At 44.5% G+C, this 24,157-nt stretch overlaps 1 protein-coding gene across 3 annotated transcripts in view; it reads left to right on the forward strand.

The window, feature by feature from the left end:
* COL4A1 (collagen type IV alpha 1 chain) overlaps nt 1–24,157 on the forward strand; it is a 157,149-nt gene that overhangs the window by 83,559 nt on the left and 49,433 nt on the right. For all 3 annotated transcript variants that reach the window (XM_055244660.2, XM_055244664.2, XM_055244661.2), the window contains exons 3-21: nt 8,088–8,177; nt 8,277–8,321; nt 9,482–9,526; nt 9,621–9,683; nt 10,177–10,230; nt 10,425–10,451; nt 11,883–11,966; nt 12,053–12,115; nt 12,667–12,702; nt 13,209–13,250; nt 14,522–14,608; nt 15,107–15,133; nt 15,288–15,338; nt 16,479–16,523; nt 16,611–16,664; nt 18,405–18,446; nt 20,494–20,578; nt 21,101–21,136; nt 23,350–23,514. In XM_055244660.2, the coding sequence (XP_055100635.2) occupies nt 8,088–8,177; nt 8,277–8,321; nt 9,482–9,526; nt 9,621–9,683; nt 10,177–10,230; nt 10,425–10,451; nt 11,883–11,966; nt 12,053–12,115; nt 12,667–12,702; nt 13,209–13,250; nt 14,522–14,608; nt 15,107–15,133; nt 15,288–15,338; nt 16,479–16,523; nt 16,611–16,664; nt 18,405–18,446; nt 20,494–20,578; nt 21,101–21,136; nt 23,350–23,514 (1,141 nt within the window). The remainder of the gene's footprint in view (nt 1–8,087; nt 8,178–8,276; nt 8,322–9,481; nt 9,527–9,620; nt 9,684–10,176; nt 10,231–10,424; nt 10,452–11,882; nt 11,967–12,052; nt 12,116–12,666; nt 12,703–13,208; nt 13,251–14,521; nt 14,609–15,106; nt 15,134–15,287; nt 15,339–16,478; nt 16,524–16,610; nt 16,665–18,404; nt 18,447–20,493; nt 20,579–21,100; nt 21,137–23,349; nt 23,515–24,157) is intronic.

A 24,157-nucleotide genomic window follows, 5' to 3' on the forward strand; every position in this document is an offset into this window, starting at 1 on the left:
AGCCTTGATTGAGGCCGCTGGCTCCTCCGCCCGGTCCCGTCACCGGCTGGATCCACTGTCTGCCAGAGTTTGGGTTTTCTCCAGATCGTTCGGTGTGTGAGTACTTCTTCAACAAGGGGGTGCTTGGCTGAGACCCCATGGGTGTGTCTGAGGTGCCAGGGCCTGCCGGGGAGGGTGTGAATGTGCCTGTTTCACATGGAGGCAGCGCTCTCGAATGTGCTGCGGGGTGCCAGGGCCCTGGGGTGCTGCTGTGTGGGTCGCAGGTGCCTGGAGATGGATGAAGGGTGGGTGTCTATGGACGCCCCGACCAGGAGCTTGGCCCTTCACATGGGCATTTGAATGTGTTGTCGATGGAGCCTGGAGCCAGGAAAATACAAGTGTTTCCAGAGAACGCACTGCGTGCTGGTGTGGTTTGATGGGAAAACAGAATTAAGCTATTGATGACAGACGCGCTGCCTGAGCGCAGGTACACATGGAATCTGACTGAGCAGGTTCACAAGCCTTTGGAAAAAGATCATCATCATATTTTTCTTCCTTTCCAACGTGGAAATCTGACTGCTCGGGGGGACTGACTTAAAATGGTTCTGTTTAACAATATTTGAAACGGAGTACTGCTTTGGAGTAAGAATTAATGAGAGCATGTTGGACTGTTTTTTCTGAAAAAAGATAAGAAAAAACTCTTGAAGATAATAGTTGCCTCTGGAGACCTTTGCTGCTGCTCACAGCTTTACTGTGCGCTTCCATGAGTGAGTCTCGACTTTCATCATGGACAAATGTCTGGAACTTTCGTAAGATTTAAAGACCTTTGGAAATTTTTAAGATTTTTTTGGCTGCCAGTAATTTATCAGCACTCAGTTCTAGAACATTTTTACTGGATCGGGGACGTCAGATGGTTTGTTTGCTTTTGGATGGCTTTCGGGGAAGTTTTAAATTGTTTATAAGAAGACCATACTGAGGGCTCCCTCGAGTTATTCTTGTGTTGAATGATAGTTCTTTAGAAAGTATTTTCTGAAGGACTCTTTTTAATTCATTTTTTTTCTTTTAAGCTGATGTGCAAAGTGGATTTTCATGGATCAGAAAATATCTATGGTTTTATTTCTTTGTAAATGTGGATCTATCAGAAATATTCACTGTGCATCTCCTTTGTAACCATCGCCTTCTAGCTTTGGATTACATATGACTTGAGTGTTCAGCTCAGTCAGTCAACTTCATAGTGAATGTTAAAATTCATAATAGAATACTTGAGCCTAGAATTGTGCCAGAATTCATCATGAGCTCAGATAATGTTTCAACATCAGGATTTGTCCAACAGAAATCTCTCCTTGAACATGGACACGTGGAGACAATTCTGCGTTAAATGCTATAGCTGCAGGCAGGCTTTTGCTGAGCACAGGGTGGACCGTCTTCATCACATGGACCTTGTCGTGAGGGCTTGGGATTTTCCACTCAAGAATCCTGGGGCCAGAAGTCCAGTATGAAAGTTATAGTCCAGGCTTGGCCATACAGAGGAAGGCATTTTCACTTCTAGTTTATCCAGCCCAGCTCCCACCCCTCAGACCCCAGCCACTGTTCTTTTGGCCAGGAGACTCCGGCACTGAGTTCTCTCCCATTCTTCACACAAATTTGCTCATCTCCATCATCGGCAGCCTTGGGAGTAGTCAGAACAAAGCTAATGATAGAAGGAGGACAGTGGAGGCCCATGAAATGAGGAACTTGCCCAAACAACCCCACATGCTTCAGAAGAGGCAGGACGAGTCCACAGTCTCCTAGAAATAGAACAGCTCTCATGATATCTGAAAGTCATGGATTTTGAAAGATCAAAATTCAAAATTCAAAAGATAAAAATTTTGAATTTTGATCTTTTCCTGGGCTAGCATTGTGCGATAGGCAACTCTCGCAATGCCAGTCAGGGGCCGTGAGCCGTTCTGATTTTCACTTTTGATACAGATTTTGATAAGTTACACAAGATATTAAACACTTTATTATAAAACAGGCTTTGTGTTGGACGATTTTGCATAACGTAGGCCAGTGTTTAAGTTTTCTAAGCATGTTTAAGGATGGCTAGGCTAAGCTACGATGTTGGGTAGGTTAGGTGTATTAAATGTGTTTTTGAGTTAAAAATATTTTCTACTGGCCTGGGTGCAGTAGCTCACGCCTGTAATTCCAGCACTCTAGGAGGACAAGGCGGGCAGATCACATGAGGTTAGGAGTTCAAGACCAGCCTGGCCAACATGGCGAAAGCCCATCTCTACTAAAAATACAAAAATTAGCGGGGCATGGTGGCACACTACTATAATCCCAGCTACTGGGGAGGCTGAGGTTGCAGTGAGCCAAGATAGCAACACTGCAATCCAGCCTCAGTGACAGAGTGAGACCCTGTCTCAAATGTATATATATATATTTTCAACTTACAATGGGCTTATTGGGACATACCCCATCATAAGCTGAGGTGCATCTGTATGTGCTGCTCAAGTTCTTGCGTATACCCACATAGTCGATGGAGGGCCACTGCACTCATTTCCTGATATTCACTGTCTCAAGCTAGATGTCTGGGCTGGAGGGAGAAAATGAGAGTTTCGAGAAGAAGATACAGATTTGCAGCCACGCTTTTTATGCATGATTGGTTTAATCTTTGCTGCTTTAATGTTAAATATTTAAATGCAAGAAATAATAGTAATGATAAATGTAGCTGCTAAGTGCAACAATCCACACTGTTAAATTTCATTCACATACTTCTAATGAACACATATACATCCTTTTAAGAGTTCAGTTGTATGTCTCATAGAGCAAAGGAGAGTGAGCACTCACACCTTCCTCTTAGGGAAAGCAGACCCTCTAGGGGATCTCCTTGCATCTGTCCCCCCTCAAACCGTGGTGGCAGTATTCCTGCCCTAACGTCAAGCCTCATGGCATGGAGGGAGCTCCCGGCGGGGCCTCGTCACAGAGTTTTCCATGACCCCCCGGCACCGACCGCAGCCTTCCCACCCCTTTCCCAGCGGCGGCATTCCGGAAATGGCCCTGCAGATGTCTCTTCTGATGTCTCTTCTGATGGTGGTTGGGCTCAAGGAGTTGGCCTTGTGGAATTTCGGAAAGAGTTCTGTAGTCACCCGCTGACTGTGACCCATCCTTGACATCATTTCCCTTTCACTGGATACTTGGTGAGCTCTGGCTTCAAATGTGAGGGCTTTCATTCCCTGAATGATTTGCAGTCTTGCTCGTAAATGGAAATCTCGAGGCTCTAGATGACAGAAAGCAGCAGCAGAGCCAGCGTGGTCCCGAACGCAGCTTGCCCTGCACCTCTCAGCCACTGCTGCGGACTCCAGCCAGTCTGGAATGGTGCCCAGACGCTTGGACTGCAAAGGCAATGGGGGTCCTGTCCTGCCCAGTAACCTTTCACTACCTCTTAAAGTTTTTAGGATTCGTATGTGGAATCCTACCTCATGCTGAGCGTCACGTTATGCAATTGGCTAGTTCAGCATCCCATGACATTTTATTGAATTCAAACACCATGAATGAATAAAACAATTTCATTGCCTGTGAAGAAGTTACAGGGTTGAGGTGGAGAAGGAATTGCAGTTTCCCTGATGAGCATTGCTTGTTTCCCGTGGATGCACCCAACACATGGAGGCTGCCATACCCAGTACACTCAGTGCTCAGTACCAGACCCGGTGCCCATACTCAGTCCGTGTGTAGAGGAAGCCCCCGAGAGCTGGCAGCATCTCTGTGAGTGCTTCAGTCCACTGTGAAGATTCGTGATCCTAATATTTCAGATTGGAAAAATCCATTAAAATTTTGATTTAAAGATACGGATTCCATGTCAGCCACTGAAACAGGTGTCATAGGGCCTTTGACAGTAAGAATTTTGATGACTGCTTATTCTAGGTATATTCTGTGTTAACATCAGTTTTTGTTGTTGGTAATTATATTTTCCCCCCACATTTAAAAGCTTCATGCTATTTCAACTTCAACTGTCCTGGGTATTTGATTTGTATTTGAATTTCTGACTTAGCTATGACGGAAGCTTATTTGAGTATTTGCTTTCCTGAATCATGAACTTGTTTCTACAAGCATTGGAAGAGGAAGGGAAAGAATTAGGTATTATAAAATGACTTTCTATCCACGCATTTTAAGGATTTTTAAAAAAGTATATGCTTGCTTTAGATAATGCATTAAGCAAGAATTTTAAGTTGCTCCATGCATGAAACCCTATTTCATGCCTAATTTAGAATGCCTAATTTTGGTGCCAAGATTATTCTCCATGTTGTATTCTTTCATCTTTATAGACAATGGCACTTTGTTCTCCCTCCACGAATTCTGAATTTCATCATTTGAGGACACAGCAGTAATCGTGTCCGGTTTTGGTATATGATTTACCTTTTTTGATCAGTGTTCTACATTGCACTGATGTTCAGGAATGAGAGCACAAGGTTCAGTTGCATGAAAACTTTCTGTGTAGTATTTTTCAAGTTTCTCGTTTCTTTCTTCCATTTTAAATAGTCATTGCTGTGACAAACAGTGGTTGTGGTTTTCATTTTTGCCTGACATGAAGTCTGTGGCCGCCATGGATTTTTGGACCTTGCCTTGAGCACACCATGGGAAACAGATGATCGAGGGTCCTGTTGCTCCCTGACTCTAACTGTGCACATTCTGCCTTGAGCTTCAGTGGAAGGGGCGGGTCACTGTGGTCACGGTAGTAGCATTGCCAGTTGCAGCTGCAAAGTCTGGTTTGGACACTGCTAGCTCCAATAACCTTTGCACAACATGTCCAGCTCTTTGCTCTTCTTATAATCTTGGTGGAAATGTGCTAAAACTTGGAGGAATAATTTGGCCCCATACTGCATGCTGGTCGCCAGCTAACTGTATAGCTGTTTAAGTGCTTATCCTGTCTGTTTGCTCTGCTCTGGTTCCCATAATAACCTTGGACAGGGTACAGAGTATTAGATTATTTGTGTGCACTTTTATCTGGACAAAAGTTTAAGAACATTAAAAAAATATGTGGGGAATGGCAAGAACTATGTCCATGGAGGAGTCACTTCCTTCTTAGCTCCTTAATTTCAAAGCTCTGGGGATACACAGATTGCTTAAACTTTCTAGTGACATTTGGGAAAGAATGTGTTCTTGCGGTAAAAGCAAGGTCTGGGAATTTGGATTTCTGTGTTCTGTTCCCAGCAGCACGAGGGGTCACCCAGTGACATATGACAAGTCAGTTAAGCGTCGGAATCTTAATTTCCCTATCTGTGAAATGGACAAAAAAGGGTCAGTACCTTGGGCTAACATGAAGTTGGTGAATTGTTTGATGTTCTGCTGGGAACCGGCTTGCTCTAGTGACCCAGAAAAAACAGGGACTGCGGTGGAGGCTGACCTCATTTCTATTTCTGGCTGTAGTGCTGACTCAGTGAGAAACTTGTAGAAATCAGTTAATCTGGCTCTGGTCCTCAGTGCATTCCATGGTTAAATTGAGAATTATAAAATCTTATCGTTGCTGGTCTCATGGCGATACTGCCAATATTAATTAAGTACTAAAAATACTCCACCAAATGTATTAGAAAGCTTCTACATGGACATGCCTTTCTCATTTCCTTCCTGTCTGATGTTGGGTTACTTGGGGCTACACGAGTCCATATTTATTTATTTATTTTAGCCGCTGTTTGGAGTTCAGTCCTATTCTGGTTTGAGCAGGCTTTTCCTATATCCAAAAACCGGGTGCCCCAGATTGGTGACCTTGTGCACCGTAACTCCTTACAGCAGGGTTTTCTGCCATTGTGTCCTGGGGCCGTCACTGCAGGGTGTATTTAAGGAGCTCTTCATTTAAACAAGTCCTGGTCTGGGAATGTTTTTCTTTCCTCACTGTCACAGGCCTCAGGGAGAAGGAGCCTGTGACAGTGAGGAAAACCTTGGGCTCAGGGCCCTCGTGGCGTCACGTCCGCTCTTCTGGCCGACTCCCTGGATGCTGCTGGCCTGAAGGGGCAGTGCCACACTATGGGGCTTGAGGTTCTTTAATCCATTTACTGTTTGATTCAATTCTCTAGGGTTTGAAACAATCTCTCCCACGTTTATCCACATACTGTGTCTAGACTCCTGACATCTCCTTTCAGTGAAACACACAGCTCTATGGAGGCGTGCCGGTTGAGTCCCAGGTTCATAACCTCCTTCCTGCATTTGTAAAAATGGAGCAGGCAGTTAATTCACCAGTAAGTGCCAGGACTGGCTGAGTGGTTTGGAAAGAAGGACGACTTTGGATGTTTATGTTATGTGATGTATAGCTTGTCAGTTGATTTTTACTTTCAACTAATGCAACTTTGAGAAAGGCACTGAACACTAAGTAATCCTGCCTGTGATCTCCAAAGTGTCTGCCTTCTATTTTTAAATCAGCTGACAGTGGTTACTGAATCTACCCAGTTCGTATGGTAAGGATGCATTAAAGTCCACATGCTGTAAAGTAAATAGGTTTTCTTGATTTCTTATAATGGTTATGGGTTTTTTTTGTTTTGTTTTGTTTTGTTTTTTGAGATAGAATCTCACTCTGTCTCCCAGGCTAGAGTGCAGTGGCATGATCTTGGCTCTGTGCAACCTCTGCCTCCCAGGTTCAAGTGACTCTCCAGCCTCAGCCTCCTGAGTAACTGAGGTTACAGGTGTGCGCCACTACACCCAAATAATTTTTGCATTTTTTAGTAGAGACAGAGTTTTGCCATGTTGGCCAGGCTGGTCTCGAACTCCTGACCTCTGGTGATCTGCCCACCTCGATCTCCCAAAGTGCTGGGATTACAGGCATGAGCCACCACACCCAGCCCAAGAAATGCTCTTGAAAGACATTTCTCATCAAAGCCCACCATCACCCCATGATGGCCCAGGGGAGGCTAAGCATCTTGCATGAGGCTCACACTGTGGACTCTGCCCGCCCACACCTCCTAATGGTCTCTAAAGAGGAAGTCGTCTAGTCTTGGAGGCTCCATCACAGAATCTCAGCACTGAGACTGCTGCTAACAAGAGAGTTCCACTGATTGAGTGAAATTATAACCAGTTCAGTGAAAAATGCCTCACTATTTATTACAATAAAGTAGTTATTTACCCAATTAAAGTATTTATTTACCCAAGAAATTATTTGGCATTTAGTATATATAAAGGATTGTGCCAGGAATGAGATAGAAATATTTCCTGCCCTCACGAGTTTAAAACGCAGTAGAGCAAAACCACCTGAAGTAGTCGTTGCTGTCCGTTTCCAGACACTCACTGTGGACTTGCGCAAGGCTGGATGATACTTAGATTTATTATGGGAAGTGGCTCATAGGATTATGGAGGCTGAGGAGTTCCATGATCTGCCACCCGCAAGCCTGGGAACTCGGGACTCCTGAAGCCTAACTGGGTCCAAGGCCAGCGGCTGGAAAGCCCAAGGGGCTAGTGGTGCAAGTCCCTGAATCCGAAGGCCAGAGAACCCAGAGTTCTGATGTCCAAGGGCAGGAGAAGATGGGTGTCCCAGCTCCAGAAGAGAGATAATTGGCCTCTCTTCTGCCTTTTTGTTCTATCCGGGCCTCAACACACAATGGCACCTGCTCACCCTGGGGGAGGGCAGATCTGCCTTACTGTCCATGTGTTCAAATGCCAATCTCTTCCAGAAACACACCCTCAAAAACACATCCAGAAGTCATGCTTTACCAGCTATCTGGGTATCCTGTGACTCAGTCAACTTGGCACCTAAAATTAGCCATCACAGGCCAGGCGTGGTAGCCCATGCCTGTAATCCCAGCACTTTTGGTGGCCGAGGCGGGTGGATCACCTGAGATCAGAAGTTCGAGACCAGCCTGGCCAACATGGTGAAACCCTGCCTCTACTAAAAATACAAAAATTAGCCAGCATGGTGGCGCACGCCTATAATCCCAGCTATCCGGGAGGCTGAGGCAGGAGAATCCCTTGAACTCAGGCAGTGGATGTTGCAGTGAGCCGAGATCATGCCATGCACTCCAGCCTGGGCAACAGAATGAGACTCCAACTCAAAAAAAAAAAAAAAATAGCCATCACAGTTGGTCACCGATTCCTTCCTCTGTTTCTTTGCTGCTGCCTTTTGCCTGACTGATGTTACTCTTCTGCAGGGTGAAAGGGGCCTCCCGGGGTTACAAGGTGTCATTGGGTTTCCTGGAATGCAAGGACCTGAGGGGCCGCAGGGACCACCAGGACAAAAGGTAAGCACGGCTGTGGGATTGGGGGTGGGTGGATGTAAGATTGCCCGCATTCTTGAGATAACAGTGATCAATGACAATGGCATTTCTATTCTGTTCCAGGGTGATACTGGAGAACCAGGACTACCTGGAACAAAAGGGACAAGAGTGAGTACAGTTGCTACTCACAATCGATGATTCCGTGCATGGGACAGGCCCGCTCCCAGGGTCGGGCACCTTTCCCCTCCTTTCTCCTGACCTTCGTCCTCCATCTCCTCTTCCAGCTAACACAGCATGGGCAGGCAGGCGCCAGGCAGGCAGTGAGGAGCAGCCCATGACTCCCTGAGCCCCAGTCCTTCCCATGGGGCCTGTGCACAGGCTGAGCTCCTTAGTCCTTGGTTCTGCAAATTTGCTTTCCCCCATTTGTTCTTCTTCAGGAATCTCTTCTGGGCATACTTTAATTTGGGGGAAGGGGCAATTGATGATGCGTCCACAGTCATTAGACAGAGATGACTTCATTTAATGGAAGAGTCGTGGTATTTTCAGAGCCAGCGTTGCTCTTCCTCCTCTCCCCCTCTTAGTAAAGATGAAATGGGAGCAGAGTTATTTTGTGCATGGGCAGCCTTATGTTTGAAGGGATCAGCAGTCAGCTTTTTAAAAACTTATTTTTTTTATTTCAATGTTTTTTTGATACAGGTGGTGTTTGGTTGCATGGATAAGTTCTTTCGTGGTGATTTCTGAGATTTTAGTGCACCTGTCACCCAAGCAGTGTACACTCTACCTGTTACGTAGTTTTTGATCCCTCACCCCCTTCCAGCCTTCCTCCCACCTGAGTCCCGAAGTCCATTGTATCACTCTTATGCCTTTACATCCTCATAGCTTAGATGCCACTTATAAGTGAGAACATACGGTATTTGGTTTCCCATTCCCGGGTTACTTCACTTAGAATGATGGCCTCTAGCTCCATTCAAGTTGCCACAAAAGACATCATTTTGATCCTTGTTGTGGCTGAGTAGTGTTCCATGGTGCATGGATTCCACCTTTTCTCTGTCCACTCATTGGTTGGTAGGTACTTAGGCTGGTTCCGTATCTTTGCAGTCGTGAATGGCAGTAGTGTGCTTTGGGTGTAGCATTGCTCCTGCAAGCCTGGGCCATCTGCCCTAGGCTGTGCCCTCCTCTGCCTCTTGTGCAGAGTGCACTGTCTGCTTTGTGTGTGTGTGTTCTGACACCAAAAATGAGGGCATGACTCCATTAACCAGGGGGATGCAGTAGGAGGAAGTGAGGCTTCCCAGCTCTTCACTGACATGCTTTTACTTCCACCCTCACAGGGACCTCCGGGAGCATCTGGCTACCCTGGAAACCCAGGACTTCCCGTATGTATAGAAAATGCACTCTACTTCTTTTATGAAATATTTTTCCATCAGGCAATTTTCTATCTGGGTTACATTTTCACTTTCTGAATTGCAGGGCATTCCTGGCCAAGACGGCCCACCAGGCCCCCCAGGTATTCCAGGATGCAATGGCACAAAGGTAAATCCAGAACCGAGACCCTCCTTTTTGCGTGTGTTTACGTAATTTTGCATATTAAGGAGTTAGGTAGTGTAATTCTGTTAACAGAGTTTTATTTGCCACAATTGGAAAGTTACTTGTCTTAAAGTTTGCTTTATTTGGTAAGGAAATACAGTTTTCCCATATTTAGTGTACCAGAAAGATACAATTGTTTCTTGCTTTTTTGTAGACTTTTATCCTAAAATTGCATTTAAGCACGAAAGTTGTTACCTATCATCATTTACTACATTGCATAAGAAAATGCCGTTATGGGCCTTTGTCCCTATTAATGATACTATCAAGTCTATTTCTTCTTTCATAAAGTGGTACCCAGTAGCATAGCTTGTGACAAACTGCTTTTAGGAAATGATTTTAACCAACAAATGAAGGGTAGGGCAGAGTGACGCATGCGGTGTAGGGGCTGATGTGTCTGCCACGCACAGTGCGTATGAATGATGCTCTGCTGTCTCCCCAGGGAGAGAGAGGGCTGCTCGGGCCTCCTGGCTTGCCTGGTTTCGCTGGAAATCCCGTGAGTAGAAGTTATTTAGGGCAGAACTTCTTTCTTTTAGTTATAACTTCTCTCTTTTCATTCCATTTCCTTTTCTTTCTTTCTTTGCTTATGTTTTAATAACTTATATTTTATATATAATATTATATAATAACAACTTTAATGCTAATGATATTTTGAGAAAACAAAACTAACACCAAAACTTTCTTTTTTAGGGGCCACCAGGGTTACCAGGAATGAAGGTACATTTTAGTTTATTTTGCTTTATTGGATTCATTACAGGGAATCTGTTTAAAACAAGTGCCAAAGAAACACATTTCCTTTAAACCACTTTGGCTGGTCGATTGTTTCTGAACACATTTCCCTAAACTCTGTTACATTGAAAGACTGTACAAGTAATACACAAACTCAGATTTTCGACTCTAACATTCAGACACTTGGCACAGCTTCTTAATGGGGAATAAGCAGCGGAAGGAGGCCTGGTGTTGTGGCGAAGGCTCACTTCACCCAAACTGGGGAGGCAGATGGGAGAATGGGGCTCCCTGGGTGCCTCTCAGACTTCCCAGGAGGGAACCTGGGAGAACTTTTCCCAGGCGGGGTGTTGCTATCTTGGGGCTCGGCTGCTGGCATCAGCCCGACCTCAGACTGTGCAGTCCTGTAATGTGTGGGCTGTGCTTGGGCACAGGGCAGGGACCTCGGGCATCCGGGTGTTGGGATCAGCCCTGTCAGAGGGAGGCTTACAGGTCTCAGCAGCTGCAGTAGAGATAACTGCTTACCTGGATGAGGCTGAGAGTCCCTGTGCTCCTGTGATTCAGAACACGTAGGAAATAGATCCTCATAATAGCCCTGTGTGTTAGCATGCTCCAGAGACACAGAACCAGGAGCATGTGTGTGTGTAGCCAGAGAGAGGAGAAACTGCTTCTAAAGCATTGGTTCTCATGACTGTGGGGGCCGGCAAGCTCAAAACCTGCAGGGTGAGTGGGCAGGCCAGACACCAGGGAAGGGGTGGAGTTGTAGTCTTGGGTCCGAAGGCGGTGTGTGGGCAGAATTCTCTCTTCCTCCAGGGAGGTCAGTCTTTTATCCCGTAAGGCCTTCAACTGATGGGATGAGGCCCACCAGCATCATGGAAGGCCACTTGCCTTATTCAGAGTCTGCTGATTTAAGTGTTAAGCTCATTTTAAAAATCCCTTCACAGAAACATCTGGACTGGTGTTTAACCCAATAATGTGGCCTAGCCAAGTTGGCAGATAAAATTTACCATTACGCCATGCTTTTATAAAAGTATTCATCCTGAGCCTTTTCTCAAAAGAGAATTTTTGTTTTATGGGAAGAGCCTGCGGTCACACAGTAGTCTTTCAACCAGAGACAGGGGCCCTTGTCTAGAGTTGGGGACAGTCCTGTGCACAGTGTGGCGGACCCCTTTGTTTAGCCGTCTCTACATTCAGTCCTGGCTGCGGCTGTGTTGACCATCCAGTGGTTAACGCTGGTCATTAAGATGGCAATCATGATGGGAGAGATGGCCAGGCTATTGATTTCCAGTGTAGACGGGGTCTAAATCCCGGACCTAGGCTAGTCCTGTAACAGTAATATGTGCCAACTACTCAATGAGTTTTCAGTTTCTTTACATGAATGTCAATATTTGCAACTTTCTATTTTCTTTTTTCATCCTCTAGGGTGATCCAGGTGAGATACTTGGCCACGTGCCCGGCATGCTGTTGAAAGGTGAAAGAGGATTTCCCGGAATCCCAGGGAATCCAGTAAGCATTTGCCAAATCATTATGAAAGTGTGCCACCTCACCCTCCCCGTTCGCATCTGGACTCATTTCTTTCTCATGCATTCTAGGGCCCACCAGGACTGCCAGGGCTTCAAGGTCCTATTGGGCCTCCAGGATTTACTGGACCACCAGTAAGTTTTGGGGGTGTCTCTCTGAGGCAATCATTTAAAAAACAAGTATATTGAGGTGTGAAAATAAATAATAATTTAGTAAAAACTTTACACAGTTGTGGTCGCTCTTAATTTGGACATGGCGGAATCAGCTTCCCTCTTATTAAACGTTTGGCTGGCATCCCAGTACCCATATACCCAGAGCTGTGGGAAAGGGATGATGATAGTACCATAAACTGATACCCTGAAACAAATAATACAGTCATGGTTGTAGGGGCTGGCTGGGTACCACTGATAGTCACAGCCTGTGGGAGTGAGTTCAAAGATGGACAGGCAGGCTCTGTCCCGGGTGACTTCACCAGGGAGCAGGGGAGACGGATTGGTATTGATATGGTCACACCTGAGGGTCCTGCACCTGCTAGGAGTGGGGAGGGAGGGGAAGCCCAGGAAAAATATTTCACAAATAAATTATCATGTTGACCAGAGAATCTTGAGATAACATCAGCCTAAAGAAGGGCTTAAAGCTCCCTAGAGTTGTGAATCCTATTTAATTAAAATGCTCTGTCTCCCAGGGTCCCCCAGGCCCTCCCGGCCCTCCAGGTGAAAAGGTAAATGTTTTTTTCTTTTTTTTGTTCTTTGGCATTAGTATAAGGCTATCATGAAATTGCTATAGCTCATTCTTCTCATTCTTTCAGTCTCTGTAAAAAAAGTTGGAAAATTAACACTATCTTTATCTAACTATACCTTTAAGTATCTATCATATATCATTTATTATCTATTGATTATCTGTCAATATATTGATCTTTTCTTTCATTCATCCCTTAGTCAATACTTTGGAATCACTGATATTTCCCTTAGTTTTCTAACACAAGAGTTTAAAAACTGTAAACTTTTAAAAAGGTCTTTAGAATTTTTGATCAGTCATACTTTAAAAACTTTTTTCATAGACATTGAATACAGCATGATCGTTACTTTCCGGAAAATTTTATGAGAGTTATGGGACAAAGCTATTGCCTGAAATCTACCATCTTACTGCATTTTGTGTGAGGTTTGTAGAATGACTTTAAACAAAGTAGACAAGTCTAATAATGAGAGCCTAATTTTTAATCCACAGGGACAAATGGGCTTAAGTTTTCAAGGACCGAAAGGTGACAAGGTGAGTGCACATTGCTCTGGGGTGCTTTCATGTCGAAAAGCACAGTTCTCACCTGACAGTTCCCACCTTTGGATCAACGTTTGGACTCTTACAAGTGTAGTTACTCTTCTCTGCATGTTCTTGCATTTGGTAGTGTTTTCCTTAAAATGCCAGCATTATTGAATTTATTCTAGCTTATTCAATACGCTAGAATTTATGGAAGTGCTCTGTGATCTGACAAGCAGAGAACAACGAGGCTAACTCCAATTATCAGTACAAAGAGTTCAATCAAATTCTTCTTTGTCAGTGATGAGGTCAGACCTAGGATTTATCAGAGTCAAATTTAGGACTTGACCATTAGATGCGTAACCCTGTAAGCCCTGCAGAGTGGGAGTCCACTGCCAGGAAATTGGGACTAGCACGGTTGGCAGTGGCCCCTCACCACTGGCCTCTCTTCTCAGAGGTGGGCAGGTCCAGGGCCAAGTGGGTGTGGGAGGAGATGCAGTGTGGAGCCGGGAGGGCACAGACCACAGCAGGTGGCTTCATCCTGCAGAGAGGAGGCAGGTGGTGGGTCCCTGATCCTCTCCATGAGTTTCCCTGAATCAGACCAATGAAGCAGGCACTGGCTAAGAAGGGATGCCTGCCATTGCTATAGCCAGCCTGTGGAAGGCCAGATTCTCCTCTGACATCCAAGCTGGTGGAGGCAATTACAACCAGAGCGCCCAGTACAGTGGGGCCTGGATGGATCTGGACGTGCAGGTGGCCTCTGCTTGCCGCCCTAGATTTTGGCCCAGTCTTTTCATAAACTTTGAAATATAGTGACTCTGAAATATATGCAGTTGTAATTTTTAGGTGTACCCAGCAGTTAGGATGCCCGAGGAGGGAGACTCTTGATGGTTGTCTTATTCTGGGGTTACCTGAAATGCCTTCTTTGTTCTCAAGCTCTATTAGGCAGTTTGTATTCCTTTCCTCCACGCCATCAGAAGCCAGTATACACTATACAGGTGCACGCAAGTCCAGAGGCGTCTTGCAGGTGTTCAGATTCCATAGTTATTCCTGAGCTAGTGGCCGCCCAGAGAAGTGAAATTCTCCTCCTAGGTTTAGATACTTGTTGTATCATCTTCCTATTGAAATGGGATTTTCCGCAGAGACAAGGATGATTAGAATAGAATTGAGGATAATTACATTTTAAAAATAGGTGTTTTATTTTAGGCTTTTACCTCTCTCTGCAATTTTTCATCTCTGCATAATTGTTTTCATGCCTGATTAATTTTACATTTTTATGTCGACAGGGTGACCAAGGGGTCAGTGGGCCTCCGGGAGTACCAGGACAAGCTCAAGTTCAAGAAAAAGGAGACTTTGCCACCAAGGGAGAAAAGGTATGAATGGGCTTCATCCAGTGAATACTGATTTTCTAATTTTGGACAAATTCCAAAGGACAAAGAGAAAATGGGTCAAAACTCAGTTTTTCCAGCCACATTCAATCCTGATCTGGAAAACAGATTTATAGACTGTTCATTCCATAAAATACGAGCACCTTTGAGAGCAGAGGCAGCTGGAACTGATCTGAGGCTCACCCTGCTGGATTAGGGCTTCTTAAATGTGCCCCAAGTTGGAGAGGGCTTGGTCAGCAGGAGGGAGCTGGGCTGGGGGGCACTGGGAGGGCAGAGCCAGTCATCATGGGTCAAGCATGATAAACCCTGCCCTGCTTACATTTATACCAGTCAATGCCGAGTGAGTGCTGGAGATCAACGTGAATTTCTTTGTTAATATATCAGAAAAAGGTTTTGTTTTTTTTTTCTGCTGTGTGTTAATGCAGCATATAACAACTGATATAGCTGTTTGATGGTGCTGATCTGTCTCTTGAATTATTTCAGGGCCAAAAAGGTGAACCTGGATTTCAGGTAAGTACTCAATTTCTGCCTATCATTTTTAGGTCAAAGACCATAAAGTACAGATTTAAGTTACAAGCTTATTTTACCTTAAGTTTAATATTTATCTAATTTAAATTTTGCTTAAATAGATGAATAAATCTCTTTGTCTTTTTGTTCGTTTAAGGGGATGCCAGGGGTCGGAGAGAAAGGTGAACCCGGAAAACTAGGACCCAGAGTAAGTGCTTTCCAAATTCCTTTTATCATAAAACAATTCTCCTTCCATGCTGAAAATCGCAGATTCACAGAAACACAGGAACAGAGAAGGCTTGTAGGGACTTCTAGTTCATCCCTTTCGTGCCCCAAAGGGCTTTTCTGAGACTCTTCCTGAGCTATATCAGTTGCAAGGCCTCCCAGGCAGGCGAGGTCCTTCCCTGTTTAAGGATCCAGCACTGAAGGTGCCACCACTGGCTGTGGAAAGAGGCTTCTGAAGAGTCCTGGGCCATCCCTGAAACCTTCGGTCCTGCTCTATCTAAGAGCAGCGGGTTGGTTGGACTTTGCCACCCAGAACACCAGACTGTGTTTGCACAACCACAAGCCTGAGAGGCTGAGTTGCTTTTCACTTTAGGGATGGTAGTGACGTGAGACCCACCCCACTGCCAGTCAGCTGGGATGGTTCTGGTTTCTACCTGGAAGCAACATGCAGAAACCTGCATTAAATGAAGCATTTGCATAAGCTTGCAAATACTCAGCTGCCAATAGGCAAACTTCTCTGATTAGCTTTGCTACCAAGATACAATCATATTTTCGAAAACTTGTAGCTCATCGGACTCCGCTCTTTAAAGATGGAGTTCTCTTATATTGTAACTGTTCATAATTATTCATCATATACTATATTACTTCTTATTGTGGTATTGTCAACTTACATAGAGCCCTCATTTACCTTGCTCGTGTTTCATAGGAGAGACAACATATTAAGCTATCTGAATCAGAGCTTTGGTGTTATATCCGTTATTATTATTATGTATATATATATATATATTTTTTTTTTTTTGAGACAGAGTCTCACTCTGTTGCCCAGGCTGGTGTGCAGTGGTGTGATCTCGGCTCACTGCAACCTCTGCCTCCTTGGTTCAAGTGATTCTCCTGCCTCAGCCTCCCAAGTAGGTGGGACTACAGGCACCCGCCACCACGCCCAGCTAATTTTTGTGTTTTTAGTAGAGACGAGGTTTCGCCATGTTGGCCAGGCTGGTCTTGAACTCCTGACCTCAGGTGATCCCCCCGCCTTGGCCTCCCAAAGTGCTGGGATTACAGGCATGAGCCAATGCGCCCGACCTATTATTTATTAAATACTAACGTTTACATCTTTATTCTACAGGGAAAACCCGGAAAAGATGGTGACAAAGGGGAAAAAGGGAGTCCCGTAAGTGTTTCTCTGTGATTTTTACAAGCAGGTTCACTGTTCCCGCCACTGGCCTCTGACAGTTACTGCTTCTCTCTTCGGTTTCAGGGTTTTCCTGGTGAACCCGGGTACCCAGGACTCGTAGGCCGCCAGGGCCCGCAGGTAAACGCTGGCACTATTGTGAGCCTTTATCTTCACTTTCCAATTCAATCCAGAAGTCTGTTTATTCTTTCCTAGAATAAAGGACTCTGTACTCAAGGGAAAAAAATTATTTATGCTTCTTCTGGGTAAAAACACAATTTAGTGGTTTCCTTTATGTTCATGATTTTTGTAAAAATAAAAATATATGAAATGTGCCACTCATTCAAATTTTTATATCTTTTTTTGGTAGTAGATTATTTTTTTCCTGATCATAAAGCAATAGAAAATACAGAAAGATATCACGAGGTAAAGAAAGCTTACCTAATTTTTTCTATTACCTGTTCAGAAATGGCCAGAGTTCACCTTGTTCCTGTGTGCATACACAAGCAGGCAGTTTTTAAAGGTGGTAGTGAACAACAATATATCTTGCTTTTTCACGTAATGATAGAAGGATGATATATTTCATTGGCCATCATGTAATTATGATGTGAACATCCACGCCTTTTGTTGCGTGGTATTTAGGCCGTTTCCGAATTTGTATGCTTACAAGTATTTTTGCTCACTTGTCTGGTCATTTCTCTGCCAAATTCCTAAAAGCATAATATTGGGGTCCACATTCAGACACTTGTTTTGAAATTTTTGCCACATGCAACCGAATTGCCCCAGAAAGTCCTTCTGCCAGACCAGGGCCCTTTTAGTTGGGGAACTAACTAAAAAAAAAAAAAAATCTAAAAGATATTTGTCAATCTGACAGGCAGAAAAAGAAACCTCATTATTGCTTTATTTTTCTCTCTTAATATGAGACTAGGTAATGTAAATGTTTACTAATATAAGAGATAATTTTGGAATAGTCATCACCAATGGCGAATGGAAAGCTGCAGGGAGGGCCTCAGTAGCCTATGGTTAATTTATTAAAGCCAGGGACAAAAAGAAGAAACCGTTGGCTGTAATTTTTTGAGGAAGTAAAATCCTGTAAATTTTAAATGGTAGATGTATTTAGAATATAGTGGCTAAGATATTTATGTCCTCTAGATATTTCTGAAATTCTTCTGGTATTCATATAAGAAAAATCAAAACATTCAATTCTTGTTTACTGCCTTAATTTAAAAGGAAAATATATACATTCATGGTATAATGTACATATCTTTGGACTGTTTAAATCATTATGATGATGTTTATATAAACATATGAAAGGGTTAATTTCTTTGAGTTTTTCATCTACTATGGATGAGATTAAACCTTAAAGTGATCAGAATTCATCCACTAATGTTTTCAGTTAATATTAGATTTTACATTATGACTTCCAATGCAAATTTGAGAAAATCTTCACCTAAAAATATCATATAAAATGATTTATTTAAGAAAATATATTTGGAAATTATGCTTTTATATTATTTTATTTCATTTCTCTTTTTAAAATTGAAAAACCCTGGTTGCCAGTTCCACTCATCAATGATTCTGTTTTCCGAGGAAGTGTGCAACTGACCGGACAAGTATCTGGGCTTTTGTAAGCAGAATAATTAGCGCCCAACTTACATTTTGCAGAAATCTTTATTTTCATGTATCATGCGTATGCAAAGCAAAATGAAGTCTATTCATTTTTGTTGTAATCATCACAGAATGAGAGATATTAAAGAGAGAAAAATAGTTTTAGTGTACGGTAGGCACACTCTATTTTACCAGAAGAAATGTTTAATCTGCTTTCTGCAAGACAATCTTTGTAGTAAGAATATGCAAGGAAAGTTATTTTTTCTTTTGTAGGGAGAAAAGGGTGAAGCAGGTCCTCCCGGCCCACCTGGAATTGTGAGTAAGAGTGCTGTCCCTGGGTCTGTGAGAGCGCTGGGGGAAGGAAGGAGAGGACCCTGGGTCTGTGAGAGCGCTGGGGGAAGGAAGGAGAGGACCCTGGGTCTGTGAGAGTGCTGGGGGAAGGAAGGAGAGGAGATGCAGGGCACACGCCCACAGCTGTCTCTAGAATTGCATTTGTTATGTAAAGTGGTTCATGCTACTTGAAATGATTTTCTAATTTGTTGTATGGAGTTTAGTATTTATTATTTTTATTATATTTTGATAATTTCTGCACATCTTTAAATCACTGAAAATGAAAAGGTTTGCACATGAATCAGAATATTAGCAACATATTTGACTCCTTTTTTTTTTTGAAATGGAGTCTTGCTCTGTTGCCCAGGCTGCAGTGCAGTGGTGCGATCTTGGCTCACTGCAACCTCTGCCTCCTGGGTTCAAGCGATTCTCCCACCTCAGCACCCCGTGTAGCTGGGATCACAGGCACCCGCCACCATGCCCAGCTAATTTTTGTATTTTTAGTAGAGACAGGGCCTATGTTGGCCAAGCTGGTCTCGAACTCCTGACTTCAGGTGATCCACCCACCTTGGCCTCCCAAAGTTCTGGGATTACAGGCGTGAGCCACTGTGCCTGGCTTTGACACCTTTTTTAAAAAAACATGGTCTGTTAAGGAAAATTTTTGTAAGAGAAACAGGTCATCTACAATTTAACTATCCTGGTAAAACAATTTTTATTTTTGCAAATAACATTTTACTACTGGTCAACATACATATCTTGCATACTTGTCAGTGATGTGTGTGACATTAAAAATGGGCATTATCATGTTTGCACATATCTTCATGGTGATCATTTTCAGTGTCCTATCAGAGAGTTGTGCTCTAATTTTTTTAGCCATTTTGCCCCCAGACTTTTTTGAAATAATGAAAATGTTACCGTTCTCTCCTTTGCTGCCTTCCTTGCAGTGCCACAGGTAATGCGTTCACACAGCTCATTTTATTTATAGATTTACATTGAAGGGTTTTACTTTCATTTTTTAACTGACAAAAATTGTATATATTTATGGTACACATCATGATGTTTTATATATATAACTTGTGGGATGACTAAGTCAAGCTATTTAACATTGGCGCATTTTAATGATATCTATTAATTGATACAAATGAATTATATTTTAAAGGTAATACACAAAAGTTGACTTTGTCACTTATCTTGAATTTCATTAATTTAGAATCAGGGTCAGTGAATTTTCTCCTTGTTAGTGAGGCAAACGTGCCTCTTCTTGTCTTGCGACCTTAAGGAAGCGCCTACTTTTTTTTTTTTTTTTTTTTTAAGAGTGTTCCTCTCATAATACCCTGTATAGTAAAACATTCCATTTATGACTTGTATGTACAATTAGGAATTATAAATCTAAGCCTCCAATTGATGTTACTCCATCTTTACCTCACTGGAGTGTTACAAAAGCTGCTGCCAGGCAAACTATTACAAAACGAAGCAGAACCGCCTGCCTGGCAGGATCCTTTGCAGGGATGGTTACAGCATGTTTATTCCATATGCTTTTGTTGTTGTTGTTGTTTGTTTGTTTGTTTCTTTGAGATGGAGTCTCACTCTGTCACCCAGGCTGGAGTGCAGTGGCACCATCTCAGCTCAATGCAACCTCCACCTCCTGGGTTCAAGCGATTCTCCTGTCTCAGCCTCCCAAGTAGCTGGGATTACAGGCATGTGCTACCACGCCCGGCTAATTTTTGTATTTTTAGTAGAGTCAGGGTTTCACCATATTGGCTAGGCTGGTCTCGAACTTCTGACCTTGTGATCCACCTGCCTCAGCCTCCCAAAGTGCTGGGATTACAGGCGTGAGCCACCATGCCCAGCCTATCCCGTATGTTTTAGAGGCTTATCCCCTTCCTCCTTGTCCGCTACCATTGCTGCTACTTCACTTTTATATTTTTTGAAATAAAAACAAATATGTACATTTCTTCAATCATACTGCTTTACTATACAGGACTAGCCACTCCCATGCCGTGGGATAATCACCTTTTCCTTCTCGATTCAGGTTATAGGCACAGGACCTTTGGGAGAAAAAGGAGAGAGGGGCTACCCTGGAACTCCGGGGCCAAGAGGAGAGCCAGGCCCAAAAGGTAGCTTTCTTGCCTTCCCCCCTCCTCCTCCTCCCCCTCCTTCTCTCCTCCTCCTCTTCCTCCTCCTTGTCCTCTTCCTCCTCTTCTCCTCCTCCTCCTTCTCTTCCTCCTCCCCCTCCTTCTCTTCCTCCTCCCCCTTCTCCTCCTTCTCTTTCTCCTCTTCCTCCTCCTCCTCTCTCTCTCCCCCCGCTTTCTATTTCTTCCTCTCTTTTTTTCTAGTTTTGACCTGTGTTCCTCCATATTTTGGAAGCATCTGCAGGCCTTGCAGGACTGTCTGTGACCAGGTCTCCTCCAAGTTCCTATTTCACTGTCACAACGGGGTTCAGGAGCCCTTCGCTGTAGCTTTGAGAGCAATGCATTTCCAGAGTAGGGGCTCGGGTGGTCTCCCGCTCTGTTTTCTATGTTCCCTTTGGCCATAGACACTTATCAATGCACCAAGCAAGGCTTTCAGTAGAGAAATAAAAAGTGTGTACAAACGGGTGAACTGTTCTGTTTGATCCAACAGTCTCTTTCTCTTTTAAGGTTTCCCAGGACTACCAGGCCAACCCGGACCTCCAGGTGAGACTCCTTAACTGATTTGTTATAGTATACTTGCACACTTTCTGTGCTGTTTATATTCTGAATATATAATTTATCATGAATGTTAGATATTTGCACACAATCGGTAGCAATCTTATTACATCTTTTCTAGTGATGAAAGCAGAGTAGACAGGTGCTTGTAGTGGTCACTTTTGTAAGTGACCGCTTAGCATGTTAATGAGCATGTACACCCTTATGTCTCTCCTAGGGATCCAGATCTATTCTGCCCAGCTCTGATGTAACCCCACCAGAGCCAGCCTGCCCCCTTCTTTTCCCACAGCTCCCGCTGAGCAGGGCCTGTCTTTCCACAGAGCCCCGATTCTAGCACAGTCAGGCGCCTTCCTCCTCAGCGTCCTGACCACTTTCCCCTCTCTCTGGGATGTTCCCCAGCTGGAGATCAGACTCCAGGGTGAAACCCCTTCCAGCTGCTGTGCCAGCCCCACCCTTGCCTCCCTGGACCCCGGGGCTCCTCAGCGTGGAGTCATTCTGCAGTCACTCCAGACGTGCCGACCTGTGTTTCCCGGCAGACTCTGCAGAGGCTCGCTGTTGTCTCTGTGCTTATGTGCAGATGCACATGTGTACACATGTGTGCATGTGCACCTGTGGTATTCTCCCAGGTCCCGGAGCTGACTCAGTAAGCATCCGATAGAGACGCTCACGTGCCCTAGCGTTGCCACACAACGGAGTGTTCACAGCCTTTACACTTTTTGCTTTGTTTTCAATGTTTACATTTATTTTTGTTTTTATCCCCCTTTATTGTTTTATATATTTTTCCTTTCCAGCTGGTCTAAGTTCTTGCAGAGCCCCCTTTTTTCCTTTATTGGGAACAGACGACACCCCACACAGCCCACGCCTGCCTCAGGGCAGGACCTTCGTCCACTCCCACTTTCTCTCTTCTCTGTAAAAACTCTGAATCTACCGTTAAAAGCATCTCTTTTGTCTCTTCTTAATTCTTGGATTCTCGGGAATGTGTGACTTCACGTCTCCTCGCAGAAGCCTTGTTTACTGTCTACAACCTTTTATCTAATCCTTAGTGGTCTCTTAACCCAGACGCTTGATGAAAAGCCATTGAAGTTGCTCTGGCTGGAGGAGTTACCCACGTCCCCCTCCCAAAGTCGCTGTGCTCCTCTCTGTCCAGCCCTGCCCTGGGCTCCCCTGTGGCCTTGACCATCGCCTCTGCCCACCCCCAGCTCCCTGACCGTCCTCCTCACCCTGAGGGTCTGGTTGGCCTCGTGCCCAGGTAGTTCCTTCATTTTCCTCTCCATTAGACATGCTGCCCCTCCTCCTTCACCACTCAGGAAGGGCACACAGTATTTTGTGGAAGCCTACAGGGGCCACCCCTCAGGGCCCTTGGCTGCCTTTGAGCACGTTGTACTTGTGGCTTTTCTCCCCAGTGATGGGCTGGATGTCTCAGGCTCTGTGCCCCTTCAGTCAGCCCTCTTCTGTCTCCTCTCCATGCTGTTCTTCATTCCTGCCAAGTCTTCCTGTGTCCTGTTTCCCTTGACTGTCCTTTTTCTCACACTCTCCTCATCACAGCCTAGTGCTGGGAGCAGGAGCTGGCGCGTCCCTCACGGGAGCAGCAGAGCTTTCTCCGTGCAGCCTCCTGCACCACCACTCTCTCGAGCTTTGCGTCTGGCCTCAGCTCTCCCAGGGGCACATGGTCTTATCCCTTACGGAGTTAAAGTGGCTGAAGCTGACCTGATATGTTCACACATAATGGCTACTTTGACTTCAGACCCTTTTACAGAACCATCTTCTGTGTCCTTAGTTTTAATTTTCTGCTCTTTCCTCTAGTTTGCCAACCCAGTGACCATCCCTTTGCTTCTGGTCCACTTTAGCTTTGTTGAGTGACATTTCTATGCCCTCATTCGCCAAGTAGAAATGCAGTGCCCCCTCTGCAGCCTTTTTTAAATATGTGGGGAATACTATTTGCACTGAGAGAAACTCACAGATTTTAATATATACATAATGAGTCCCTGTTCCTTGAGGTTAATTTGTAGGAAACATTTGACTGTCAGCATGAAATGGCAAGACACCTGCCAGCTTAATGTGGTTTTACATGTCTAAAGCAGTTCCCTTTTCAGTGATGGTCTGGTTGGATTTTTACCTTGAACAGAGTTAGGAGAATGCGTTTGTGCTGTAGATGCTAAGCGGCCCTGAGGTTACTGATGTGAGCTTCTGTCTGGTTGCAGGCCTCCCTGTACCTGGGCTGGCTGGTGCCCCTGGCTTCCCTGGTGAAAGAGGAGAAAAAGGTGACCGAGGATTTCCTGGTGTACCTCTGCCAGGACCAAGTGGAAGAGACGGGCTCCCGGGTCCTCCTGGTTCCCCCGGGCCCCCTGGGCAGCCTGGCTACACAAGTGAGTTCCCTCAGAAATGGTTTAATGTGGGGTCCAAGCAGACACCAGGGTGCCAGGCAGACCCAGGCTGGGGGCTGTGATAGTCCCCCACAGCCAGAGTGTAATAGAAAGGCGTGGATTCTTCTAATCATTCGTGTTCCTCTAAGGGAATCTTCACAGAATTAACCATGCTACAAAAAGCAATAGTTAAAACTTAAAAATAAAGCTGGTATAAAGGAATAAATAACACGTTAACCACCTCTGAGACTCTTGGCATCTAAAGTTGAAAAGCAAACCTGTTGAGTTATGTAGTTTTTATTGAAAACAGAATGCATTCTTCTTCATCTAGAGATACAAATGAATACTAGGACACACACACACACACACACACCCCAGAAACAAGGAAGGCAGGATTACATGGGGAAAGATTACATTAGTAAAGTCCAGAAAAGCCAGCTTTTATTCCAGAAAAGCTGAACGTGTAACATGGAAGTCTTGACTCAATTAAGATGGCCCTGTGGTCCCAATACAACACCAAAGCAAACTCGAAGAAAATCTCCGAGGATTTAAGCCAACCTGTGCGATGGGAGTGTGTTCAGATACCTAGAGCCAGCCTTTGGAACCTGCTGGATCAAAACCAAGGTGTGCTCTGTGGGGCCCCTGA

The sequence above is a fragment of the Symphalangus syndactylus genome, chromosome 15 (assembly GCF_028878055.3).
Source record: "Symphalangus syndactylus isolate Jambi chromosome 15, NHGRI_mSymSyn1-v2.1_pri, whole genome shotgun sequence".
NCBI lineage: Eukaryota > Metazoa > Chordata > Mammalia > Primates > Hylobatidae > Symphalangus > Symphalangus syndactylus.